At 52.0% G+C, this 18,739-nt stretch overlaps 6 protein-coding genes across 6 annotated transcripts; 4 read left to right on the top strand and 2 right to left on the bottom strand.

The window, feature by feature from the left end:
• Positions 1-364: 364 nt before the first annotated feature.
• On the top strand, positions 365-929 carry CYT21 (Ribosomal protein S16, mitochondrial; the record flags this gene model as incomplete). Its single annotated transcript, XM_051734279.1, has 2 exons — positions 365-441; positions 581-929. 2 exons carry the CDS (start codon positions 365-367, stop codon positions 927-929), a joined length of 426 nt encoding a protein of 141 aa, XP_051585986.1.
• A 3,844-nt stretch (positions 930-4,773) lies between these two features.
• J4E82_008039 (uncharacterized protein) lies at positions 4,774-6,221 on the bottom strand (the record flags this gene model as incomplete). The annotated part of the gene is made up of 5 exons (XM_051734278.1): positions 4,774-4,809; positions 4,869-5,556; positions 5,603-5,957; positions 6,010-6,089; positions 6,139-6,221. 5 exons carry the CDS (start codon positions 6,219-6,221, stop codon positions 4,774-4,776), a joined length of 1,242 nt encoding a protein of 413 aa, XP_051585985.1.
• Positions 6,222-6,565: 344 nt separating this feature from the next.
• On the top strand, positions 6,566-7,363 carry J4E82_008038 (uncharacterized protein; the record flags this gene model as incomplete). Its single annotated transcript, XM_051734277.1, has 2 exons — positions 6,566-6,767; positions 6,819-7,363. The coding sequence occupies 2 exons, from the start codon at positions 6,566-6,568 to the stop codon at positions 7,361-7,363; spliced, it is 747 nt and encodes a 248-aa protein (XP_051585984.1).
• Positions 7,364-9,421: 2,058 nt separating this feature from the next.
• Positions 9,422-10,586, top strand: SHO1 (Transmembrane osmosensor; the record flags this gene model as incomplete). Its single annotated transcript, XM_051734276.1, has 4 exons — positions 9,422-9,562; positions 9,628-9,783; positions 9,841-9,963; positions 10,023-10,586. 4 exons carry the CDS (start codon positions 9,422-9,424, stop codon positions 10,584-10,586), a joined length of 984 nt encoding a protein of 327 aa, XP_051585983.1.
• Positions 10,587-12,379: 1,793 nt separating this feature from the next.
• J4E82_008036 (uncharacterized protein) lies at positions 12,380-13,625 on the bottom strand (the record flags this gene model as incomplete). Its single annotated transcript, XM_051734275.1, has 2 exons — positions 12,380-13,416; positions 13,478-13,625. 2 exons carry the CDS (start codon positions 13,623-13,625, stop codon positions 12,380-12,382), a joined length of 1,185 nt encoding a protein of 394 aa, XP_051585982.1.
• A 943-nt stretch (positions 13,626-14,568) lies between these two features.
• On the top strand, positions 14,569-15,996 carry J4E82_008035 (uncharacterized protein; the record flags this gene model as incomplete). The annotated part of the gene is made up of 6 exons (XM_051734274.1): positions 14,569-14,577; positions 14,679-14,877; positions 14,932-15,013; positions 15,064-15,201; positions 15,248-15,715; positions 15,765-15,996. 6 exons carry the CDS (start codon positions 14,569-14,571, stop codon positions 15,994-15,996), a joined length of 1,128 nt encoding a protein of 375 aa, XP_051585981.1.
• Between the last annotated feature and the right edge of the window lie 2,743 nt (positions 15,997-18,739).

Genomic DNA, 18,739 nt, shown 5'->3' with positions numbered 1-18,739 from the left:
AAAGTTAGAAATGTTGTGTATGTTGGAACTGAGAGGCTTGTCCACATATACTCGGAACAGCTCATGGTGTTGCGATTACATCACTGCTCCAGGATGAGGTGAGCGAACGCAATAGCAATACAATACCACCACGGCATTGTTGACTTGAAATCTCTACTATACAATGGGTATGTCTGCTTGAACAATATACTGTTTCTACAATTCGAGTGCTCAGCACTGTTGATTCTTCATGTCAAGATAGCCACCCCTTCGCACGTGCCCACCCGTCTCGGCAGATCCTCGGCCCTAAAAAGATATACCCAAACCTCCAACAAGCACACCCGCGCCCCAACGCAGGTGTCGCATCAACCCCACACAACACACAATGGTCCTAAGAATCCGACTCGCACGCTTCGGCAAGAAGCACGCTCCCTTCTACAACATAGTCGTCGCACACGCACGGTACGTCTTCGCCTCTTTTGCAATCATCGAAGCGAATCTCGGAAGTCCGCAAATACTTCAATCGCCCTCAATCGCAGACTACATGCCTACGCACAGCGCACCAATGATTCTACCAACGCGATGCTAATAACACAATCAGAACAGCGCGTAACTCCCGCCCTCTAGAAGTCCTCGGAACGTACGACCCAAAGCCACAACCCCCGCGACCGGGCGACACACACGGCCGGCCATGGAAAGACATTAAGCTCGATTTATCGCGCGCGCGGTATTGGGTCGGTGTAGGCGCTCAACCTAGCGATACGGCGTGGCGGTTACTGAGCATGGTGGGCATACTGGAGCCGCAGTACCGGGTGGGCAAGATTGCGGGGATGGTGGTTAAGAGTGGGAGTGCGGCGAAGTCATTGATAAAAGAGGAAAACACGGCGGAGGCGGAACCGAAGGTTGTGGTTGAGAACATGGAGGGTGGGACTAAGGAGACTGCTGCGTAAAGAGGGGGAGGATGGCGTTTGGGCCACTGCAGTGCGAAGGATCCGTTATGGGTAGTTGTGATTCGTGAGAAGAAGAGAAAAGGAAGAAATATACCACGACAATTCGACGTCGGGTTTCTGGAAACGAAAGCCGTAGAAGATCAATGCCCGAAGTCTCGGCGTTGGAGTAGTTGCTTTGCAAGGGACAGGCCCTTAGTTAGACCACGAGAGGCTACATACACACTGTATAACCTGTAACAATATCACAAACATCAGAATTAACGTCAGCATTCAGGTCTGATATTCGAGAAGGCTATCTTTAACGAAACAGGCTAGATGTGTTGGAAAGAGTTGTTATTGGCTTCCATAAGCGAGACGTGGCGTTGTGCGTATGCATACCTCCTGAACTTTGCCGTTCAATCAGCTGACAAGCGTGGAGATTCAGCAGGCCTGGGAGACCTTCTACCCCGCAGCCCTCCACATGTTTGTCCCATCCGTAGTGATGGCAGATCAGGCAAGGGAGTGAATAACAGGTAGATCTGGCCCATAGCTTCAGTGCGTGAAAATAACAACGTCGTCAAACTAACGAGACAGCGGCCACTTTCCGTGTATCCTCCGTCGTTACATTGCCGACATATTGACGGATTGCCCCCACGAGGTTCCCATCACAACATGAAACGAACACGAGCATCAAGTGCGTCTGAGGCTCCTCCAGAAAAGCGACAACGATCCGTGGCCTTACAGGCTGCCAACTATCAGGGCCATAAAGACACACCCAGACCACGAGATGGAGCAGTGTGTCCAGAACCGATTTCGCTTTGTTCCAGATGCTCGTCCATCGATATTGAAAGCCTTTTCGTCGGCCTAGGGGTTCAGGAGAAAGCCATAAAACTGATGGATCTTGGAAAACTTGGGACAGAAGCTGAGCTCTCTTCATACTCATTGTGTCGCCTTTCCATACGTCGAAAGTACTGGATGACGATCGCCAAGCAGTCAGTGACTACGCCCTATATCTAACGTATCCGCCACCACCGAACACCCGTTGGGATGGATCAGTGTTAGCTGTAGTCCAAGAAACGAATAAACTCAAGGATGACTTCAAGTACCGCAAGCCTACGTGGGTGGAGAAGATACATCGTATCGGTGCGTTCACCGGGTTCATTGCATGTTCAGGAGCCTCGAAGACGGGTTATCACGCACATTCGCTGCGGGCACGAACGATCGATGCAAGATCGATTGATTTCGATATCATTCGAGGTTGGATGCAGCAATGTGATCGAGAGCACACAAAGCGGTGCCATCGAATCGAATCATCAGGTTCACGTCTGAAGGACCTGAAGTTAATTGATTGCGAACGGCGACGGATTGTAGCAGCGTTGCCATCATATGAGTATTCCTCACTCAGCTATGTATGGGGGACGAACAGATCTGACAATGATCGGTGCGTCCATGACGAACTTCCTACGATCCTACCCCGCACCATCGAAGATGCACTGAAAGTCACTCAATTTCTTGTTCTTCGATACATCTGGATCGACAGATATTGTATTGATCAGGAGAATGATGTTGAGAAACAAATCCAAATCCAGCAAATGGACCTTGTATACCAAAGAGCGGTCGTGACTATAGTCGCTGCAGCAGGCATCGATCCAAATTTTGGCCTACCTGGGGTTAGTGATACGCCAAGAATTCCTCAAGCAACTGCCTGGGTTGGAGGACAATGCCTTGTAGCAACTCTTCCTGATCCACGGGCGCTCGTCAAGGCCTCTAAGTGGGCGAAGCGTGCATGGACTTATCAAGAGAGCTACTTCTCGACTCGACGTATCATCTTTACGCAACAACAGGTATACTACGAGTGTGGAGCTGGCAATGCATATGAGGCAGTCGATAACATCCAGGAAACTCAATATTTCCGTGTTAAAGACGCGACCACATACGATCAGCATTTCCCTTGGAGCATCTGCTCTCACCTGACTGAATATTGTGGAAGGGAACTCTCCCTTGACGTCGATGCTATACGCGCGTTTGAAGGAGTGTTCCACAGCTTCATAGAATTGAAGCCCCCTGTTCATCAATACTCGGGTATTCCCATCATGCCACCAATTATTATGGGGCTTCTCGGAGAGATAAAAGAAGCAAAACGGAGTAGGAGTGAGGCTTTCGCTGCTGGGCTCTCCTGGTGCAATACCGCGCCCGGTAGCAGGCGTGCCCTATTTCCTACTTGGAGCTGGGCTGGGTGGACTGCTCCGATCAATTATCAACATGAACTATGTGTATATGGATTCAAATTCGACAGCGCATATCCATTGAAAGTCTTCATAGAGAACTACGATGGGTCACTTCTGGACATGGACAAGCAGAGCGACGTCTTGCTAGATCATGGTATACGTGGTCCTTCTAGCAAATTTGTCCATATTGAAGCATGGACAATATCCATCGATATCCGATACATGCCTGAGATGACAGATGAGTGGCTCGATGGTTTAAAGCCATCCCCATGGTATAGCCATAGACGCGTATGGAACCGCAATGTTTCTGGCCATTTTGCCTTCTTTCAAGACGAAGAGGGAACTTCTTATGTTCCCTTGTACTCATTGTTTCAAACGTACGAAATCGGTGTTACTACACACCAAAGCTATGCGCCAGACTCTGAACAAGATAGCCTATTGGGTATAGTGTTGGGAAATGTCCCCCAGGAATACTACTACCCTAAGGCTGTGTTTGTTATGATTGTCCATAGTAAAGGGCCCTCTTATGAACGGGTCGGACATATGACGATTGAGGAGAATACAGTGGTAGATACAGGGCTTCATTCAGGCTCTTTTTGGCAGCGTTGTTTCCATTCGAGGAAAAGGAAAACTATTCGTTTGGGTTAATGCTAGCTTGCAAGATCTTGCACAGGTAAATGAAACAATTGAAGAAGTAATGAGTAGTTCTTGTCGAGCGCGTCGCCTCAGTAGTAGATAGAATGGCGCACATCAACCTCAGCGCCCGTGGTTAGTCTCTTCAGAAGTTCGTGAATACACCCAACTAATATAGGTTAATTATCAATTCTGAAGGATCGCTTGAATTACAGCCTACTGAGCAGAGTCTGATACACTAAAATTAGTGATGGTCTCCTATACAGACAGCGAAAGTAGAGAAGGTAGAGGGGTGATCCGGTCTCAGTTCGACCAGGTTCTGCTCCAAGTATCTTGCTTGTATGATACGCCCACCGCAGGAGACGTGGTAAAGACGATTGTTCTGTATTAACAGCACAAGAAAACACAGCATGAGAGAAGCAACTATGAGGGAAAGGGGGTTACATTCTATACACGTAGTCCGATTCACTATACGCAGCCTATGACAATCCAACAAACATCACGATCCAGGTGCCAGTCCACAACAGACGTTCCGGAAGAGCATTGCAAATCGAGCAGTACATTTCGTACATTTAACTCCACGCTAGTATGCCTACAGCTACATGTATGCTTACACAACCCCAGCACTAACATAAAATCCGGCTCCAACGCCAGCAAACCCAAGTCATGCCCGCATCCAATCTAATCCCCAACTCCCTCTTTGCCATGACAACAGAAAATAAAGGACTCCAGCTAAATGCAACACACATCTCCTTCACTCCCTCCCTCTCACACTCACAGCTCAATGCGCAGCCGCCACAAGAAAAGTATTAGTAACCAAACAAACCACCATAACCACCACCCCATAAACACTCAGCGCCAACGCCCCATTCCTCAACAACCCCCTCCTAAAATCGCGATTCGAATGCCCCTCCCTACTAACATAACCACCCTCTGAATCAACCCCTTCATCCTCATCATCCTCATCCTTAACAAGCCGCTGATGATGCGACGACTCCGGGTCACTAATCTTGTAATAAAACAATCCGGGCAAGATAAAACTAATAGTCGTGCTACCCGTCGACCCCACATACGCCAACACCTTTTCCAAACTACTCACCGTCATGGCGGTAACAAACGACAGGATAATAAGTACCGTGCTAATGACTGCGAATTTCAAATCGCTCATCTCGCTCGCTTTGGGCGGGGGCGAGGGCTTCGGGGTATTGGTGATGAGTGAGTTGCGAGATGGGCTGCCGACTTCGGATTGCTTGTGCTTGTGTTTGCGCAGGCGGCCTGGACGCCACTTTAGACATGCGTCGATGCTGGCACGACAGGGATGGATTTGGAGGGGGTAAGAGAACATGACGAGGATAACGATGGCGAGGCGGCCAATGGTACTAGCTGCTGCAGTCGGGTACATGGAGACAATGTTGCCGTGGATGTTGTCGCCATACGATAGATAACCCGTGATTCCCGTTAGGATGTAAAGACCGCATGCGCCGCCAATGGACGCGAAGATGACGGTCGTGGTCTGGAAGTGCGAGTTGTCTGCTATTTCGTTGAGGATGGAGAACATGTTCTGGTGGCATGTGTAGGCGAAGACGATGACGGGGAAGGCGGCGAGGGCGGAGACGGGGCCCGCCCATTCGAAGACTCGGACGGTACCTCGGTCGGCGAGGGTGTCGCCTTTGAGGAAATGTGCTACGACTAGGATGACAAGGTAGGCGATGGAGAAGAGGGCGATGACGCTGGTGTACTTGAGGGAGTCGAGGCGGCGGAGGAAGGAGAGGGGGATAACGATGAGCCTGTTGCCGTTAGCACATTCCTTGAGCTTGAGAGCGGACGACCTACATGAAGGCCGTAATCCAGAACTGCCTGTCAACTAGGAACGTGATGTCGCTCGCACCAGGCGCGAAACCCCGAACAACGCCCGGCATCAGATCTCCGATGATGATAAGGTAGCTGACAGCCACGCCGAAGCACTTGATCGCAATCGCAGCGTCAAAGATGATGGACAGGTTCGGATATGTCATCTGCGACAGTGTCGCAAAAGACACATGGCCCCGGTCAATATACCGCGCGCATCGCGTCTGGAGGTAGAGACCAAAGCCTGCTGTTGCACCCGCCCACGCGATGACAAAGATGCCGAGGAAGATGCCCATTTTCGAGAGCGCGGAAGGCATGGCAAGGAGGCCGGCACCGAGAACTGTACATGGTCAATAAGCGTGCTGTTGTGGACTGGTGTGGTAGAGGCGTACTGGTGTTCGCCAGGTTGATGACACTTGATATCCATGTCGCCTGGCCTTTGAATCCAACGTCTTGCTTTCCTCGACCTCTCCTACTGCCATCAGCTTCTGTGCGATAAGGACTACACGGGCGTATCTCACCGTCTGCCTCGAAGCGACCCCGTACTCGAAGTCATAGGATCGGCCTCTGTGGGCTCGGGCCCGATGGCGGAGTAGGAAGCCATACTCTGAGGTGCGATGCGAAATGCGCAGTTAGGCTCGTGTTATTGCGCGTTCATCCGTCACAGGCTGGCGGGGCTCCTGGGATGCTGCAAGGAAGGATAGAAAGCGAGTGTAAGCAGTCAGATGGCTGCGATAAGCTCCCAGACGGTGAAAAGAGAGGCTTCGAGTCCGCTGACGTCTGTCTGGTGGTCGCATGGCGCCAATAATCCGGGGGCTTTGCCTTATCAGCGGCCGCTAAAATTAACATCCGTGATCCCGACACTCTCACGGCAGGTACGCGCCAACCACGTGAACTCCGAATACCATTCCGAGATACACAATACACACCAGGGACCACAACGGCACAATGGACGAATACGAGGAGGCTGTTCTCTTCACGTTTGCGCTCCTCGAGACGCGATTAGATCGCCTGGAATATATTCTGGGTGGTTCCCAAGACAGCACCAAGGACAAGGCGAAGACAATTCCAGATCGCATACACAAGATGGAGCAGTCGCTGCAGCAGCTCGCCGGCAAGACCGCATTGCTCGACGAAACGAACAACCTGCGTATGTGTGCTCGCCCGGATACCTTTGCTACTCGGGACTAACAAAGCCAAGTGAGCAAGCACAAAGACGTCCTTACACCCATCCTCCACAACCACGACTCCACCCCCGAAAACGACAACGATGCAGACGGCCCCGCACTCGACACCAACCAGCGCGCAGCCCTGGTCCTCGAACGCGCCCCCGCCATCTCCCAAACCGCCTCGCAACTCCAAGCCCTCGCCGACCAACAAGTCCCCTCCACCGACGGCTTCGCCAAGCTAGCTGTCCTGCGGCCCCGCATTGCTGAGGCAGAAGACCGCCAGCTACAGCAAGCACTCAAAATATCTGAGCTGCGAAGACGGAACGGGCTACTGAATCAGAGATATAGGCATGTCATGTTCCTTGGCGCGGGGAGGTGCTGGGTCGACTACAATGAGAGGCTTACCAAGGGATTGAGAGCGCTTGTTAGGGAGGAGTACAGACGGAGGGAGGACACGGAGGAGGGGAGGGGGGTGGAAAGGGATGAGGAAGAAGAAGAAGAAGAAGAAGAAGAAGAACTAGAGGGAGAAGGAGAGGGCGACGAGTCCAAGTCTGAGTACTCGGATGACGAGCTGTGAGGAGTGTCTACACCTTGAGCACACACACACTCTCTCTCTGCACACAGTCCCGTCGACCCAGAGAAGCTGCAGTCGGACAGCCGGCGTCATGAGCATCCGACTGTCGGCGAAGTAGTACCAGTCTGAGACGAAGACCCTACACACGATATTTTTCTTTCATCCGCATAGCGTTCAAAGGGTAAGTCGCCATTCATGCGTTGCTGCAAATACAGACGTCAGATGGTTTCATGGCGTGGCTGAGGCGCTGCTGACAGATGCCAGGCATGCAGGTGCTTCACTGTTACCATGGATTACCTTTGTCGCAGCGTGGCAACGTGGCAGCCACACCCGGTGACCGCATCTTGCCCCGAATACATTTGACAATACACCTGAGAAGAGACACACGAGTTCTGGGCATAGCAAGTGAACCGGATCAGCATAGAGGGTGTGTGTGTGGTGTGGCCTGCGTCACAATCGTTGCAGTGATCCGGGGTCCCAACCGTTACAGTGTGGAAAAAGACTTACTGGCTTCGGATCAAGCAAGTACCCGGATTACGAAAAGTGACATGTTGGTAAAACAAAAATCCACACATGACGACAAAGTATGGACAGAGGGACATTGATACGGCCATGCAATTGGCCTCTTCTGCAACGACATGCAGAAACAGTTCGCCATGTCACATTTCACGGAGACGTAGCAGAATCAGATAGTTCAAACAGCAACTAACTTTGCAAGCGCCACCAGTCGACTCTCGCCATGATGTAAAGTGATGTCGTTGCTGCAGAGTGACGGGTGCGGAGGGCTCAGTGCCGTGTTTCATCGTCGTCTCGCATCAGCAGCAGTGTGGCAGGTTACAAGGGTTCCCCGAAAGAGAGCGTAATAGCGCCGAGCAGGGCCCCCGGTATGCAACAATCTCCTGCCGAAAAGTCCCATGGGCAAGCAAGGAACTACTACTTGCATGCGCCACGCCAAATGAGGCGCACGTGTCACCAACAAACCATGGGAAATATGGAATGGGGAGGGGGCGTGGGAAACGTGGATAGCATGCGTAAGGGACGACGCAGGGTGCGACTAGATTGATTAGCCTGATATAATGGGCTGACAAGCTCATTCAAATGCTCAAGTTGCATATTAAAGTGCCACATTTTTTTTGGTTGGGCGGGGAATGTCCGGTGTCGACTGCGCAGTAAGGGAGTGAACGAGGTGTTCTCGAGTGACTCGATTATGCATGATGAGGCGTCGACTGTCGTATTCTAGGGATCCCTTCAAACGACGTATGTGGCTAGACTGCGCCACGTTCTTGGCCACAAGTGGATTGAAGAGTCGTAGTAATAGAATAGTCGACGTGAAGTCAAAGGCATATAGTCGTTGAAAGTGTCCCAATGCGCTGTACACGGAGCCATCTCGTTTGTGTGCGTGCAGTGGCTATCGGCGGCTCGACGGCCATGTTCAAAGAGGGCTAATGCACTAGACGCGCGTGTTCCTGTCCAGACCTTTGGCTGACGGGCGCGGTGCCATTTTAATCTCAGCGGGACCCGCAGCAATCCCCGTATCCTTAGCCATTCAGCGCGGCCAATCGAGAACCACTGGGAACCCAACTTGAAACCGTCGCATCTCTCGTCTTTCCTTTCCCACACGCCCTCCTCGCTCCAAACCCTTCTCTCGAATAATCCACAGCCTTGCTACTACAACAACCGCCTACCCTTTCGCAGCCGCCCGTCCACGTCGCATTTCCAAGCGCGCCCACTTCTGTAACTGCTGGTCACTGGACGCCCGCCCTTCTCCTCCCGCTTACTCTGCCTTGCGCCCTGTGCACCCGTTCGCTCTGCACAACACCAACGACCGAGCCGCCGCGCCGATATACTTGCCCTCACCCGTCCACCGAACAGCGCGCATCTACACCACACTCTTTGACTTGCCCGTCTGCGTTCGTCCTCTTCACACCATAATACCGGATTCGGTTCACCACACGCTCTTTCTCTTTTACATCACCTGCTCGCGACAGTATAGCCTAATCGTCGCGCCCCTTTGAGCCCCTCTCGTCGCCGACGACGACCCCATCGACGGTTAACCAACATATGCCCGCTTACGGCTCGCTGGGCGAAACTCCTTCACTACGCAAAATGGAAAACGGAGGCTACGGCCAGAGATCGTCGGGCTTCAGTCTGGGTCGCATTATTGGAGATCCCTTTGCGCTGGCCACCATATCTATCGGTATTGTGAGTATTGAGTGTGCCGCCCCCGGGTGTACGCGGCATATAACTAACGGTTTGGTCATGAACAGCTCGCCTGGATCATCGCTTTTGTCAGCTCTATAATATCTGCTATTCACGGTGGTTTCCCCAACTTTGCGTGGTGGACGCTGGTCTTCATGTTCTTCTGCATTGCGGGCGTTACGGTCACAGTTGCCTCGGATGCTGAGAGGACGTACCATGTCGCGGTATGCAACATCAACAACAAATGAGCACGAAGATGTCCCTTGCTGATTTACCGACAGATTGTAGGCTTCCTTGCCGCCGGCCTCGTCTTCACCACGTCTTCTGTGAACTCGCTCGTTTACTCCCCCGTCGCTCCCTTTGAAGCCGCAGCAGCCGGTTACATACTCCTATCCATGATCGCCGTAAGCTTCCCCTCCCACCCACCCACGCACGAACATGCAAGCTAACACACGTGCCCCAGATTGTATGGATCTTCTACTACGGCTCGCAGCCCCAAGCCAGCCACCGCACCTTTGTCGACTCGTACGCCCTCCACAAAGAACACCCAGGCTCCCGCTCCTCCCGCCCCATCTCCAACGGCTACACCAACCGCCCAGAAACCCAGTCCGCAAACATACCCCCCCAGATGTACACGTCGGCCCAACTCAACGGCTTCGAAACCTCGTCCCCTGTATCGGGTTATCCCGGTGGTCCCGTGGGTGCCAACGGTCGGAATTCATCCGCTGCTGCTCCTCAATTCGGCGGCGGCATGAGTCTGGGCGGTGGTGGTGGTGGTATGAATGGAAACATGAGCACCATGACGCCTACGAATGACGAAACGATGAACCAGGAACAGTCGATTGAATATCCGTACCGTGCCAAGGCGATTTACAGCTACGAGGCTAATCCAGATGATGCGAATGAAATCAGCTTTCAGAAACATGATATTCTGGAAGTGTCGGATGTTAGTGGGCGGTGGTGGCAGGCCAAGAAGCCGAATGGGGAGACGGGTATTGCGCCTAGCAATTACCTCATCTTGTTATAAAAAAAAAGAGGCTTGGAAAAGAGGACTGGTTTCTCTTGTTTTAACGACCCCGCCACGACATATTTTCCTTTTTTTTCACTTTCACTTTTCCATCTTGACACACTTTGATGTGTTATACATCTACTACGTTTTCGAGCAGAAGGAGAGAGGGAGAGAGCAGCAACATACGAGTTGTTTCATTCTCACAGAGAGAGACACACACATGGAGAGAGAGAGACATCTCCGTCCTACTGGCTTCGCCGCCTTGCCTGTCGCCTAGTCAGGGGCGGGGAAGAAAAAGAGAGCCACTTAGAGGAGGAGGATGAGAAGAAGAAGGGGGGGTTTATGGTTTTGGATTATGTGTAAAAACCGTGTAACTGAAAGTCGCGCTGCACGGGGTTGTTCTGTGGCTCTATACCTTTCTTTGCACGATACCCCAAAGTTTTTTTCATTTCTCCCAACACCTTGTTTTTTTTTCTTGGTTTGAATTGTTTGTCACTTTAAAATGGTTTACACATAAGAGAGAGAGAGAGAGAGAGAGAGAGAGAGAAGTTAATTTCAAATCTTTTGTTCAACTTTTGTACTCTTCATTCCTATCGTCCGATCTTGTTGTAACTTTCACTTCTGTGCTGAACGGGGGGAGAGAGAGGGATGATATGGAGGTTTTATGTGCTCACTTCTTACTTCTACCTTCTCTATTATTTTTTCTCCTTCTGCGTCTCCATTCACTTTTTACCTTCGTCGTGTACTCAATGTGCACAACTGGGCTTTTGACTTTATTCGCTTCTTCGACCCACTCTTCTCTCTGTGTGTCTCTCTCTCTTCTCTTCAAACTCGACTTTGGATTGGCTGTGTTTTTTTTCTCCCACGAAATCTCCGGAGAAGATGGGGAAACGGAAATTGTGTATACCGAGTAACAAACATGGAAGGGGCGTTTTCCAGCAAGTCTTTGCTAGTTAGTCATTCAGTCAGTAAACGTCGATGGTTGAACTTGAGTCGGTAAGTTGTTTCTACAAATGTCTGACAGCGTTGGATGGATTTTGGGAGTAAAGAAGATATATATATATACACATATATGAACTGTGTTTTCAAACCTTTGAGCAGATGAGGTTTAGCAGTGCATAGAATGTGGAATGTGGCAAAGCAAGGTGGACATGGGACGAGCCGGGAAAAAAACCGTAGCAAGTTAGAGAGTGGAATGAGAATGTTGAATGTAAACGAAGAAATTGTGTGGTTATCGCACGTTGTGCATGTTGATGACTGTAGCAGGTGGGTCGGGGTCTTGTATAGAGTGTGATGGAAGTCTTGTGTACAGTTTCATGGACGTGCTGCGTATATCGAGGTAGAACTGTTATGTAGGAAACTAGTGTACGTAGTTGGGTACATTTCTTACATGGAGTGTGCGTGGGATATTGGACTGACGTGAACGGCACGTGATAGTGAGAAGAGTCGCTACAGACGACGATGAGGTAGTTAGGGGTTCGTATATCCCTAATCATCCTTTTTCCGCTTTGCGGCGACTGATGTCTAGTCTTCTAAGTACCCAAGACGCAGAGCAAAGACATACCCATTTATGGATGAGAATAGCTCATGACTATCCAGACGGCCAAGCTGACAATCAAACACGACGGTACAAAACGGTGGATTGTCAAAAATAACATTGGGTATCTGAACGCCAAAGCGAATGCAACAAAAACACCTCTCATACCCAATAGACTCAAACGCCAGATCCCAGCCAAGAAAAAAAAGATTTCACTCGCTACACACTTCTTCACCATCTCGCTCCGCCAATCCATACTCTAACGAAGACATCTCTAATCGATATACCTTCTCCACCCATTCGTAACAACACACTTCTTGCCTTTATCATCAGGACCCACATGGAACCTCTCCCACCGCGCATCCTGCCCAGCACCGATAACAAGAATAGTCTCGTCGTTCAACCACCCAATAAGGCCTTTTGTTGGACGCCCCCCAGGCACACCAGGTATCCCAGCACTAAGTGTTGCAGACCTACCATGCGGCCCCCAAGCAGTCGGTTCATCGCCCATTTCGAACTTAACAGTCGCAGTCGGGTACGTATCGGAGAACTGGCGGGGTAGCAAAGGAATCTTGGATAGGATGCCGTATTTGTGCTGACTGGGATCGGCGTTTGCGGCAGCTGTTGTTGCGGTGACGAGGTCGTAGATATGGAGTGTCGATTTATCGGACGTGACAGCAAGGGTCGAGCCGTCGGGCGAGAAGGCGAGGGAGAAAATGGCAGCGGGGTCGACGCCGCGGCGCAGCTCAGCGAGCTTTGTGCACGAGGGAAAGGACCACAGGCGTATCAGCGTGCCCTGCTCACTAGCCGTAGCAATAAGATCGCCCGCCCTGCTTATCCCGATTGCGCGCAAGGGGCTTTCGTGGGCCGGGATGATACTGACGTTGCCCGTGTTCAGATCGTAGATCTTGACTTGGCCTGCCGCTCTACCAGGGAATGCGACAATGTTCGTGCCTAGCTCACACAGCCCGAACGGGTTGTTGACTGTCTCGTATTCCGCGGTTTTGGCTAGCGGTACTTTCATCTTGTATATGCATATCGAGTTCAGCAAGGCGACAATCATGTGTGTCTGGCTGAGGCGCACGCGCTGGACCGGCGTCTTGAATTCGACCGATGTGGTGAAGCGTTCGGTTTTATCGTTCCAGATTTGGACCTCGTAGATGATGTCAGTGTCGTTGACAAGAAGCCAGTCGGAGTCGCCAGGAAAGCTAACCTTGTTCTGAGGGTACTTGGGCTGCTTCCCTCCTCCGACTAGGGCAATGTAACTCTTGTTGCCGAGCATCTCTGCGCAGCCGATGCCGCCGCCGACTTCTACGGCCATGTTAGCATGCTGCAGTCGCTAGGGCAGTCTTTGTCCGCGCGTCGTCAATACCTCTGGCGATCTTCTCTTCGCATGTTGTGGAGGAGAATACGCGGAATCCGGTCTCCAAAGCCACCGAGAAGTGAGAGCAGTCGGCGTTGAAGGATGCCGAGAGGACAAAGGGCCCTGTATCCGAGTCTAGAATAGGTCGAGTATTCATGTTGGGCGCAGCGAAGAAATGAGATGTTTGTGGATAGGTTTCAACCACTACGATGCGCAAGTGGGGCGTCTTGAGTTGCAATGCGGAGTTGGGTGGAGTGTTGGGCCGGGGAGACTGCGACGGGGATGTGGCCAGCAAACGATGCGAAAGGCGCTATCGCGGGGTCCAAAAGTGTGGCAGACCCATTTTCTCAGCAGCGACTGAGGCAGAGGCGAGGATAGTGAGGAGCGGCGAGAAGGTTGGTCTGGGAGAGATATCGAGGGTCCACAGCTCCCCAAGCTAGGTCATTTACCATGTCATCCGCCTACAGGCGCGGGTGCTTGGCACTGGAGCTGCGGGAGCTTTTCCACTTGTGACTAGCGTGGCTTTCCGGGCCTGAGATAGATATCCAACGATGCTTTTGGGCAGCATCAATTCTGATGAGATGCGGACACCGATTGATTGCCTCGAGGACCATGTGCACATCTAGGGAAGTGAATCCAAAATTGTTCATTACACGATTCCAAGGATCGTGGTGGACCCTGAGAGGAATACCCCGCGAAGTACCAGCGGCAGCGCAGCTGCCTAATCGTGTTCAATTACTACTACATGGTACCTGAACCAAGTCCAGGTAAAGAAATTTGGCCTCTCGTGGTTAAGCGTGTAATGGTGATTGAGTCGACTACTCGTTGTTGTATATCTTGCCAAAAGCAGACGCGCCAGGTGGTCGCGCCAAGAAGGAGGTACGACCGGGGGGTTGTACGCTAGCGAGCCCCTTTGCATCGCGCAGGGAGTAGCTGCCAACGTCCCCAAATTTCCACGACGACACCGCTCCAACACAACACCACAGACATACGCCCCCGTCTCACCTCCAAGCAGTCTCGCCTCCACGCCTGGCTGTCTCAATTGCGTCTACTCGCCGCCTCCACCACCACCCAGCACATTCCCCACCCCCGAGTTCATCATGTCTTCGGTACGACGCTCCCCGATACCACGTCTCCCTCAGGCACACGATGCCGCCCTACCCACCACAACCACACTTGCCATTGACCACGACGGCTAACAATGTCACAGGCGCTTAACAAGACGCGCAGAAAGAAGAATGTCAAGAAGGGTATCCAGTTCTGCTTGATGGTCTGTGGTGCCTCTGGTACTGGCCGGACAACCTTCGTCAACACCCTCTGCGGCAAGCAAGTGCTCGGACACAAGGAGGTTGACGACCCAACAACCGCACACGTCGAGGAGGGCGTCAAGATCAAGCCCATCACAGTCGGTATGTGGCATTGATGGCCATGGCATCGTCGCGTCGGCTGCTAACAAACATCAGAACTCGACGAGGAAGGCACCCGCATCTCGCTCACCATCGTTGACACACCCGGTTTCGGAGACCAGATCGACAACGAGGCCAGGTAGGCATCTTCTGCAAGCTCTGTTGACACACCCGCTTACCACCCCGCAGCTTCTCAGAGATCGTCGGATACCTTGAGCGACAGTACGACGGCATTCTCGCAGAGGAATCGCGTATTAAGCGTAACCCCCGATTCCGCGACGACCGTGTACACGTCCTGCTCTACTTCATCACACCCACAGGCCATGGGTACGTGTGTCTCACCGCTCAATCAGCTTCCGCTAACAACAGCTAGTCTCCGCGAACTCGACATTGAGCTCATGAAGCGTCTGTCGCCCCGCTGCAACGTCATCCCCGTCATCGGAAAGGCCGACTCCCTCACACCCGCCGAGCTGGCAGAGTCGAAGAAGCTGGTCATGGAGGACATTGAGCACTACCGTATCCCCGTGTACAACTTCCCCTACGACATTGAGGAGGACGATGAGGACACGGTCGAGGAGAACGCCGAGCTTCGTGGCCTGATGCCGTTCGCCATTGTTGGATCCGAAGACATTGTTGAGATCAATGGCCGACGGGTACGGGCACGTCAATACCCCTGGGGTATCGTTGAGGTGGATAACCCCCGCCACTCCGACTTCCTCGCCGTTCGAAGTGCTCTTCTCCACAGCCATCTTGCCGATCTCAAGGAGATTACGCATGACTTCCTATACGAGAACTACCGTACCGAGAAGCTTAGTAAGAGTGTCGAAGGTGGTGCTGCTGCGTAAGTCTAATGTCTGCTCTGTTCTGATATGGATACTAACACTCTACAGTGACTCATCGATGAACCCCGAGGATCTCGCCAGCCAGTCAGTGCGCTTGAAGGAAGAGCAACTGCGACGTGAAGAGGAGAAGCTGCGCGAGATCGAAGTCAAGGTCCAGCGCGAGATCAACGAGAAGCGGCAGGAACTCTTGGCTCGCGAGAGCCAGCTCAAGGAGATCGAGGCCCGCATGAACAGGGAACAAAGCGGCCAACTGCAAGACCACGACGCAGACGAGGCTTAGGCCATGTTGATGCACCTCTAGCTTTGTCGTCAAAGAGTGTACTGGTCATCATACACCACAGTTGCGGGCGTTTGTAATAGGTGGCTTGTGCAACGCCGACACGGAAGGAACATGGTCGGATGCCGCGCGGGCTTCAATTTCTTCTTATCTGGGGCCTTTCCAACCTTTAACCGACAGTCTTGGATCACACTTACGTGGCTACAATACTGTCTAGACATGACACTGAAGCTTCTCGTATGTTTTCTTAGCTCCTTTTTCGATAACTTATTCCCCCGATCTTTTTTGGTCCTTTCATGTAGGAAGTAGTAATTAAACATTCTAATATCATGTCGGTGGTCGTCGACGTCGTGGTTTCTCTTTTTACGACTAATGTGATACCGTTCCTTGCGTAGTGTCAACCATGGTTAGACAGGCTGAAGATGCGTGCCGCGCCTGCCACAACTGCACCTGCCTTGGACGTTTTTGGAAACTGGATGATGCCGCCCTTCCCGACCGTGGCTCGGTGTCTAAAGCTCCAGAACCGCCTCTTCCGCATGATCGAAGTAGCTACTTGGGCGCCTTGAGCGACACCACTCTTTCGGACTATGACCGAGCGTTTTCAATTCGAGAGCTGCGTGTTCCGCATGACGGAAGCAAAAACACTGTGACACGGCACAGTCAAGCTCTAGCAGACGCATCCCCTGTGAATTCCTTATGCTGTGCTTTCTTCATGCATGCTTGGGCGTCTCGAATGACATCGCTCCTTCTGATCGTGGCCGAACTGTTCGATCCGGAGACCCACGTATTCTGTACCATTGGACAAACAGCACTCGTCACGTCATGTTTTATACTCACCTGCAAACGCACCAGCGCCATCGGTTGAATGCATCTGCTATTGACCCTCGGTATGGTATCAATCCGTCACCCTTCTAAGCGCTCTACTATACTAACGCCCACACCACAGCGAGCATCGTGTGATGCCCGCGGCCCACGCACATTCCACGAAAGCACCTATCACGTCGGGTACGAGTCTTCCGGAAAACCCGTCTTTCGAAGGTCACTCATTCGTGCTTTCATCATGCATGCTTGGAAACATGGTGGTACTCGCTCATCACTGCGTAACGTGGCGATCACTTCACTCTCATGGCCCGCATTTACTGCGAGATCGTGTCGATGGCAATCATCTCGTAATATACAGGCTGGAATTGTCTAGCGATCGCATCCGTCAGCGAGCACATCGAGCGATCTCGCTCCTTCCAGATCACAACTGAACTGCTTGAACTTCACAACCGCGCCTTCCGCACGATTGATCACCGGTGCCTCTCACGTCATGCTTGAAACTTCCAGCCAGGGCATTCGCAAGGGCTACTCACCTGGTTGTTCAGATTCCTATCCTGCTGCATGCTTGGGCACCTCGATCAGCATCACTCGTTCCTATCGTAACCGAACACCGGAAACTCAAAACCCGCGTTTTCCGCGGAATCAATGTTCCTGGCGCGTCATGCTCCAATCGTTGAGACAAAACTTTCAGCTAACGCATCCTCCGTTGATCGTGTTGAGGTGGACAGAGATGTGGCGCCTGTACGATATTTGTCTCTTCCTACACAACCGCGCATACATTACAACCTCGTGGTGCGGACAGCAGCGTAACGCGGCTCGCTGTGAACCAATCTACGGACTGGACTTGCCGTTGACTGCGTCTTTCCATTGCCGGAGTATGACCCCCAGCACGACACTCCTATCCAGCGTCTTCCCGCACTCTCGCACCCGTACCTAGACCTCATTACACAGAAGATACGCTAGACTAGCTTGCTGCTCACATACCGATCAGCTTCGCAATATTCGTCCGTATCCAGTCGGCAATTTTGGTCGTGCGGTTTTCTTTTTCCCAGTAGCGAGCTATTCTGAGCAAATAGGCGGGACGCGCGACCGTTGCCCTGAGGTGTCCGTATCAACGTTATTGGCCAGTGATTACTGAATTAGATCCTTCAGGATTGACAAGGTGTAGCAGTGACATATTGTCTCTTGCAGTCTAGGCTGGGTGGACGGCACAATCACGAGAGTGAAGCCCGCTAAACCAACAGGTCCCTCTGGATCAGTGCCGGCCGACTTGAGAGACACTCTTGGAATGATAGACCGCACCACTGGAGTTCCGAACCATGTCCGAGAGCTTCTTTCAGAGAGCCGTTCGGGAGATGCTGTACTGGGTTTTCGCACCTAGCACATCGATTTGAGCTTGGGCAAGGCTCGTCTCCAATCACGATTACACGTTGAACCACGATAATGATGGCTCCTGGTTTCGCAAACATACCCTGCAATCCAAACATACTTTGCCACTGCGTGGCCAATAGCATGACGGTTTCCGCAGATTGCAGGTGGGATTTCCTGGCTGTTCTGCTCAGCACGCCATAGCGGGTTTGAACAAGGCTTTTCGTGAAATATCATCATACTTCGGCCGGTGGCCTTGGCTGGTTACACTGTTGCATATACCACGCAGTCGGGTTTTATCCTGATTCCGCGTTTACCGGCAGTGCTATGACAGAGCTTGGTCAACTCCTATCGTCAGTAACCATTGTATATGATCGGCGCTATGCCGTACGTACATGTATACACATACGCCCTGCAGTCCGAATGTACCTCGCGTCCGCGTTTGCCGACGAAGCTGGAACGGAGAAGACCGCGAAAAGCAACTTCTGCAGTCAGCTCTAGGCCTTCTACCCCAGGTCTATCTCCCTCCACGCGATCTTCCCGCACCGGTCAAATC

This window comes from Alternaria postmessia (genome assembly GCF_024291825.1).
Source record: "Alternaria postmessia strain BMP 2775 chromosome Unknown scaffold_60, whole genome shotgun sequence".
Classification (NCBI taxonomy): Eukaryota; Fungi; Ascomycota; class Dothideomycetes; order Pleosporales; family Pleosporaceae; genus Alternaria; species Alternaria postmessia.
Note: the sequence above shows the minus strand (reverse complement) of the source record. Positions and strands in the feature narration are given on the sequence as shown.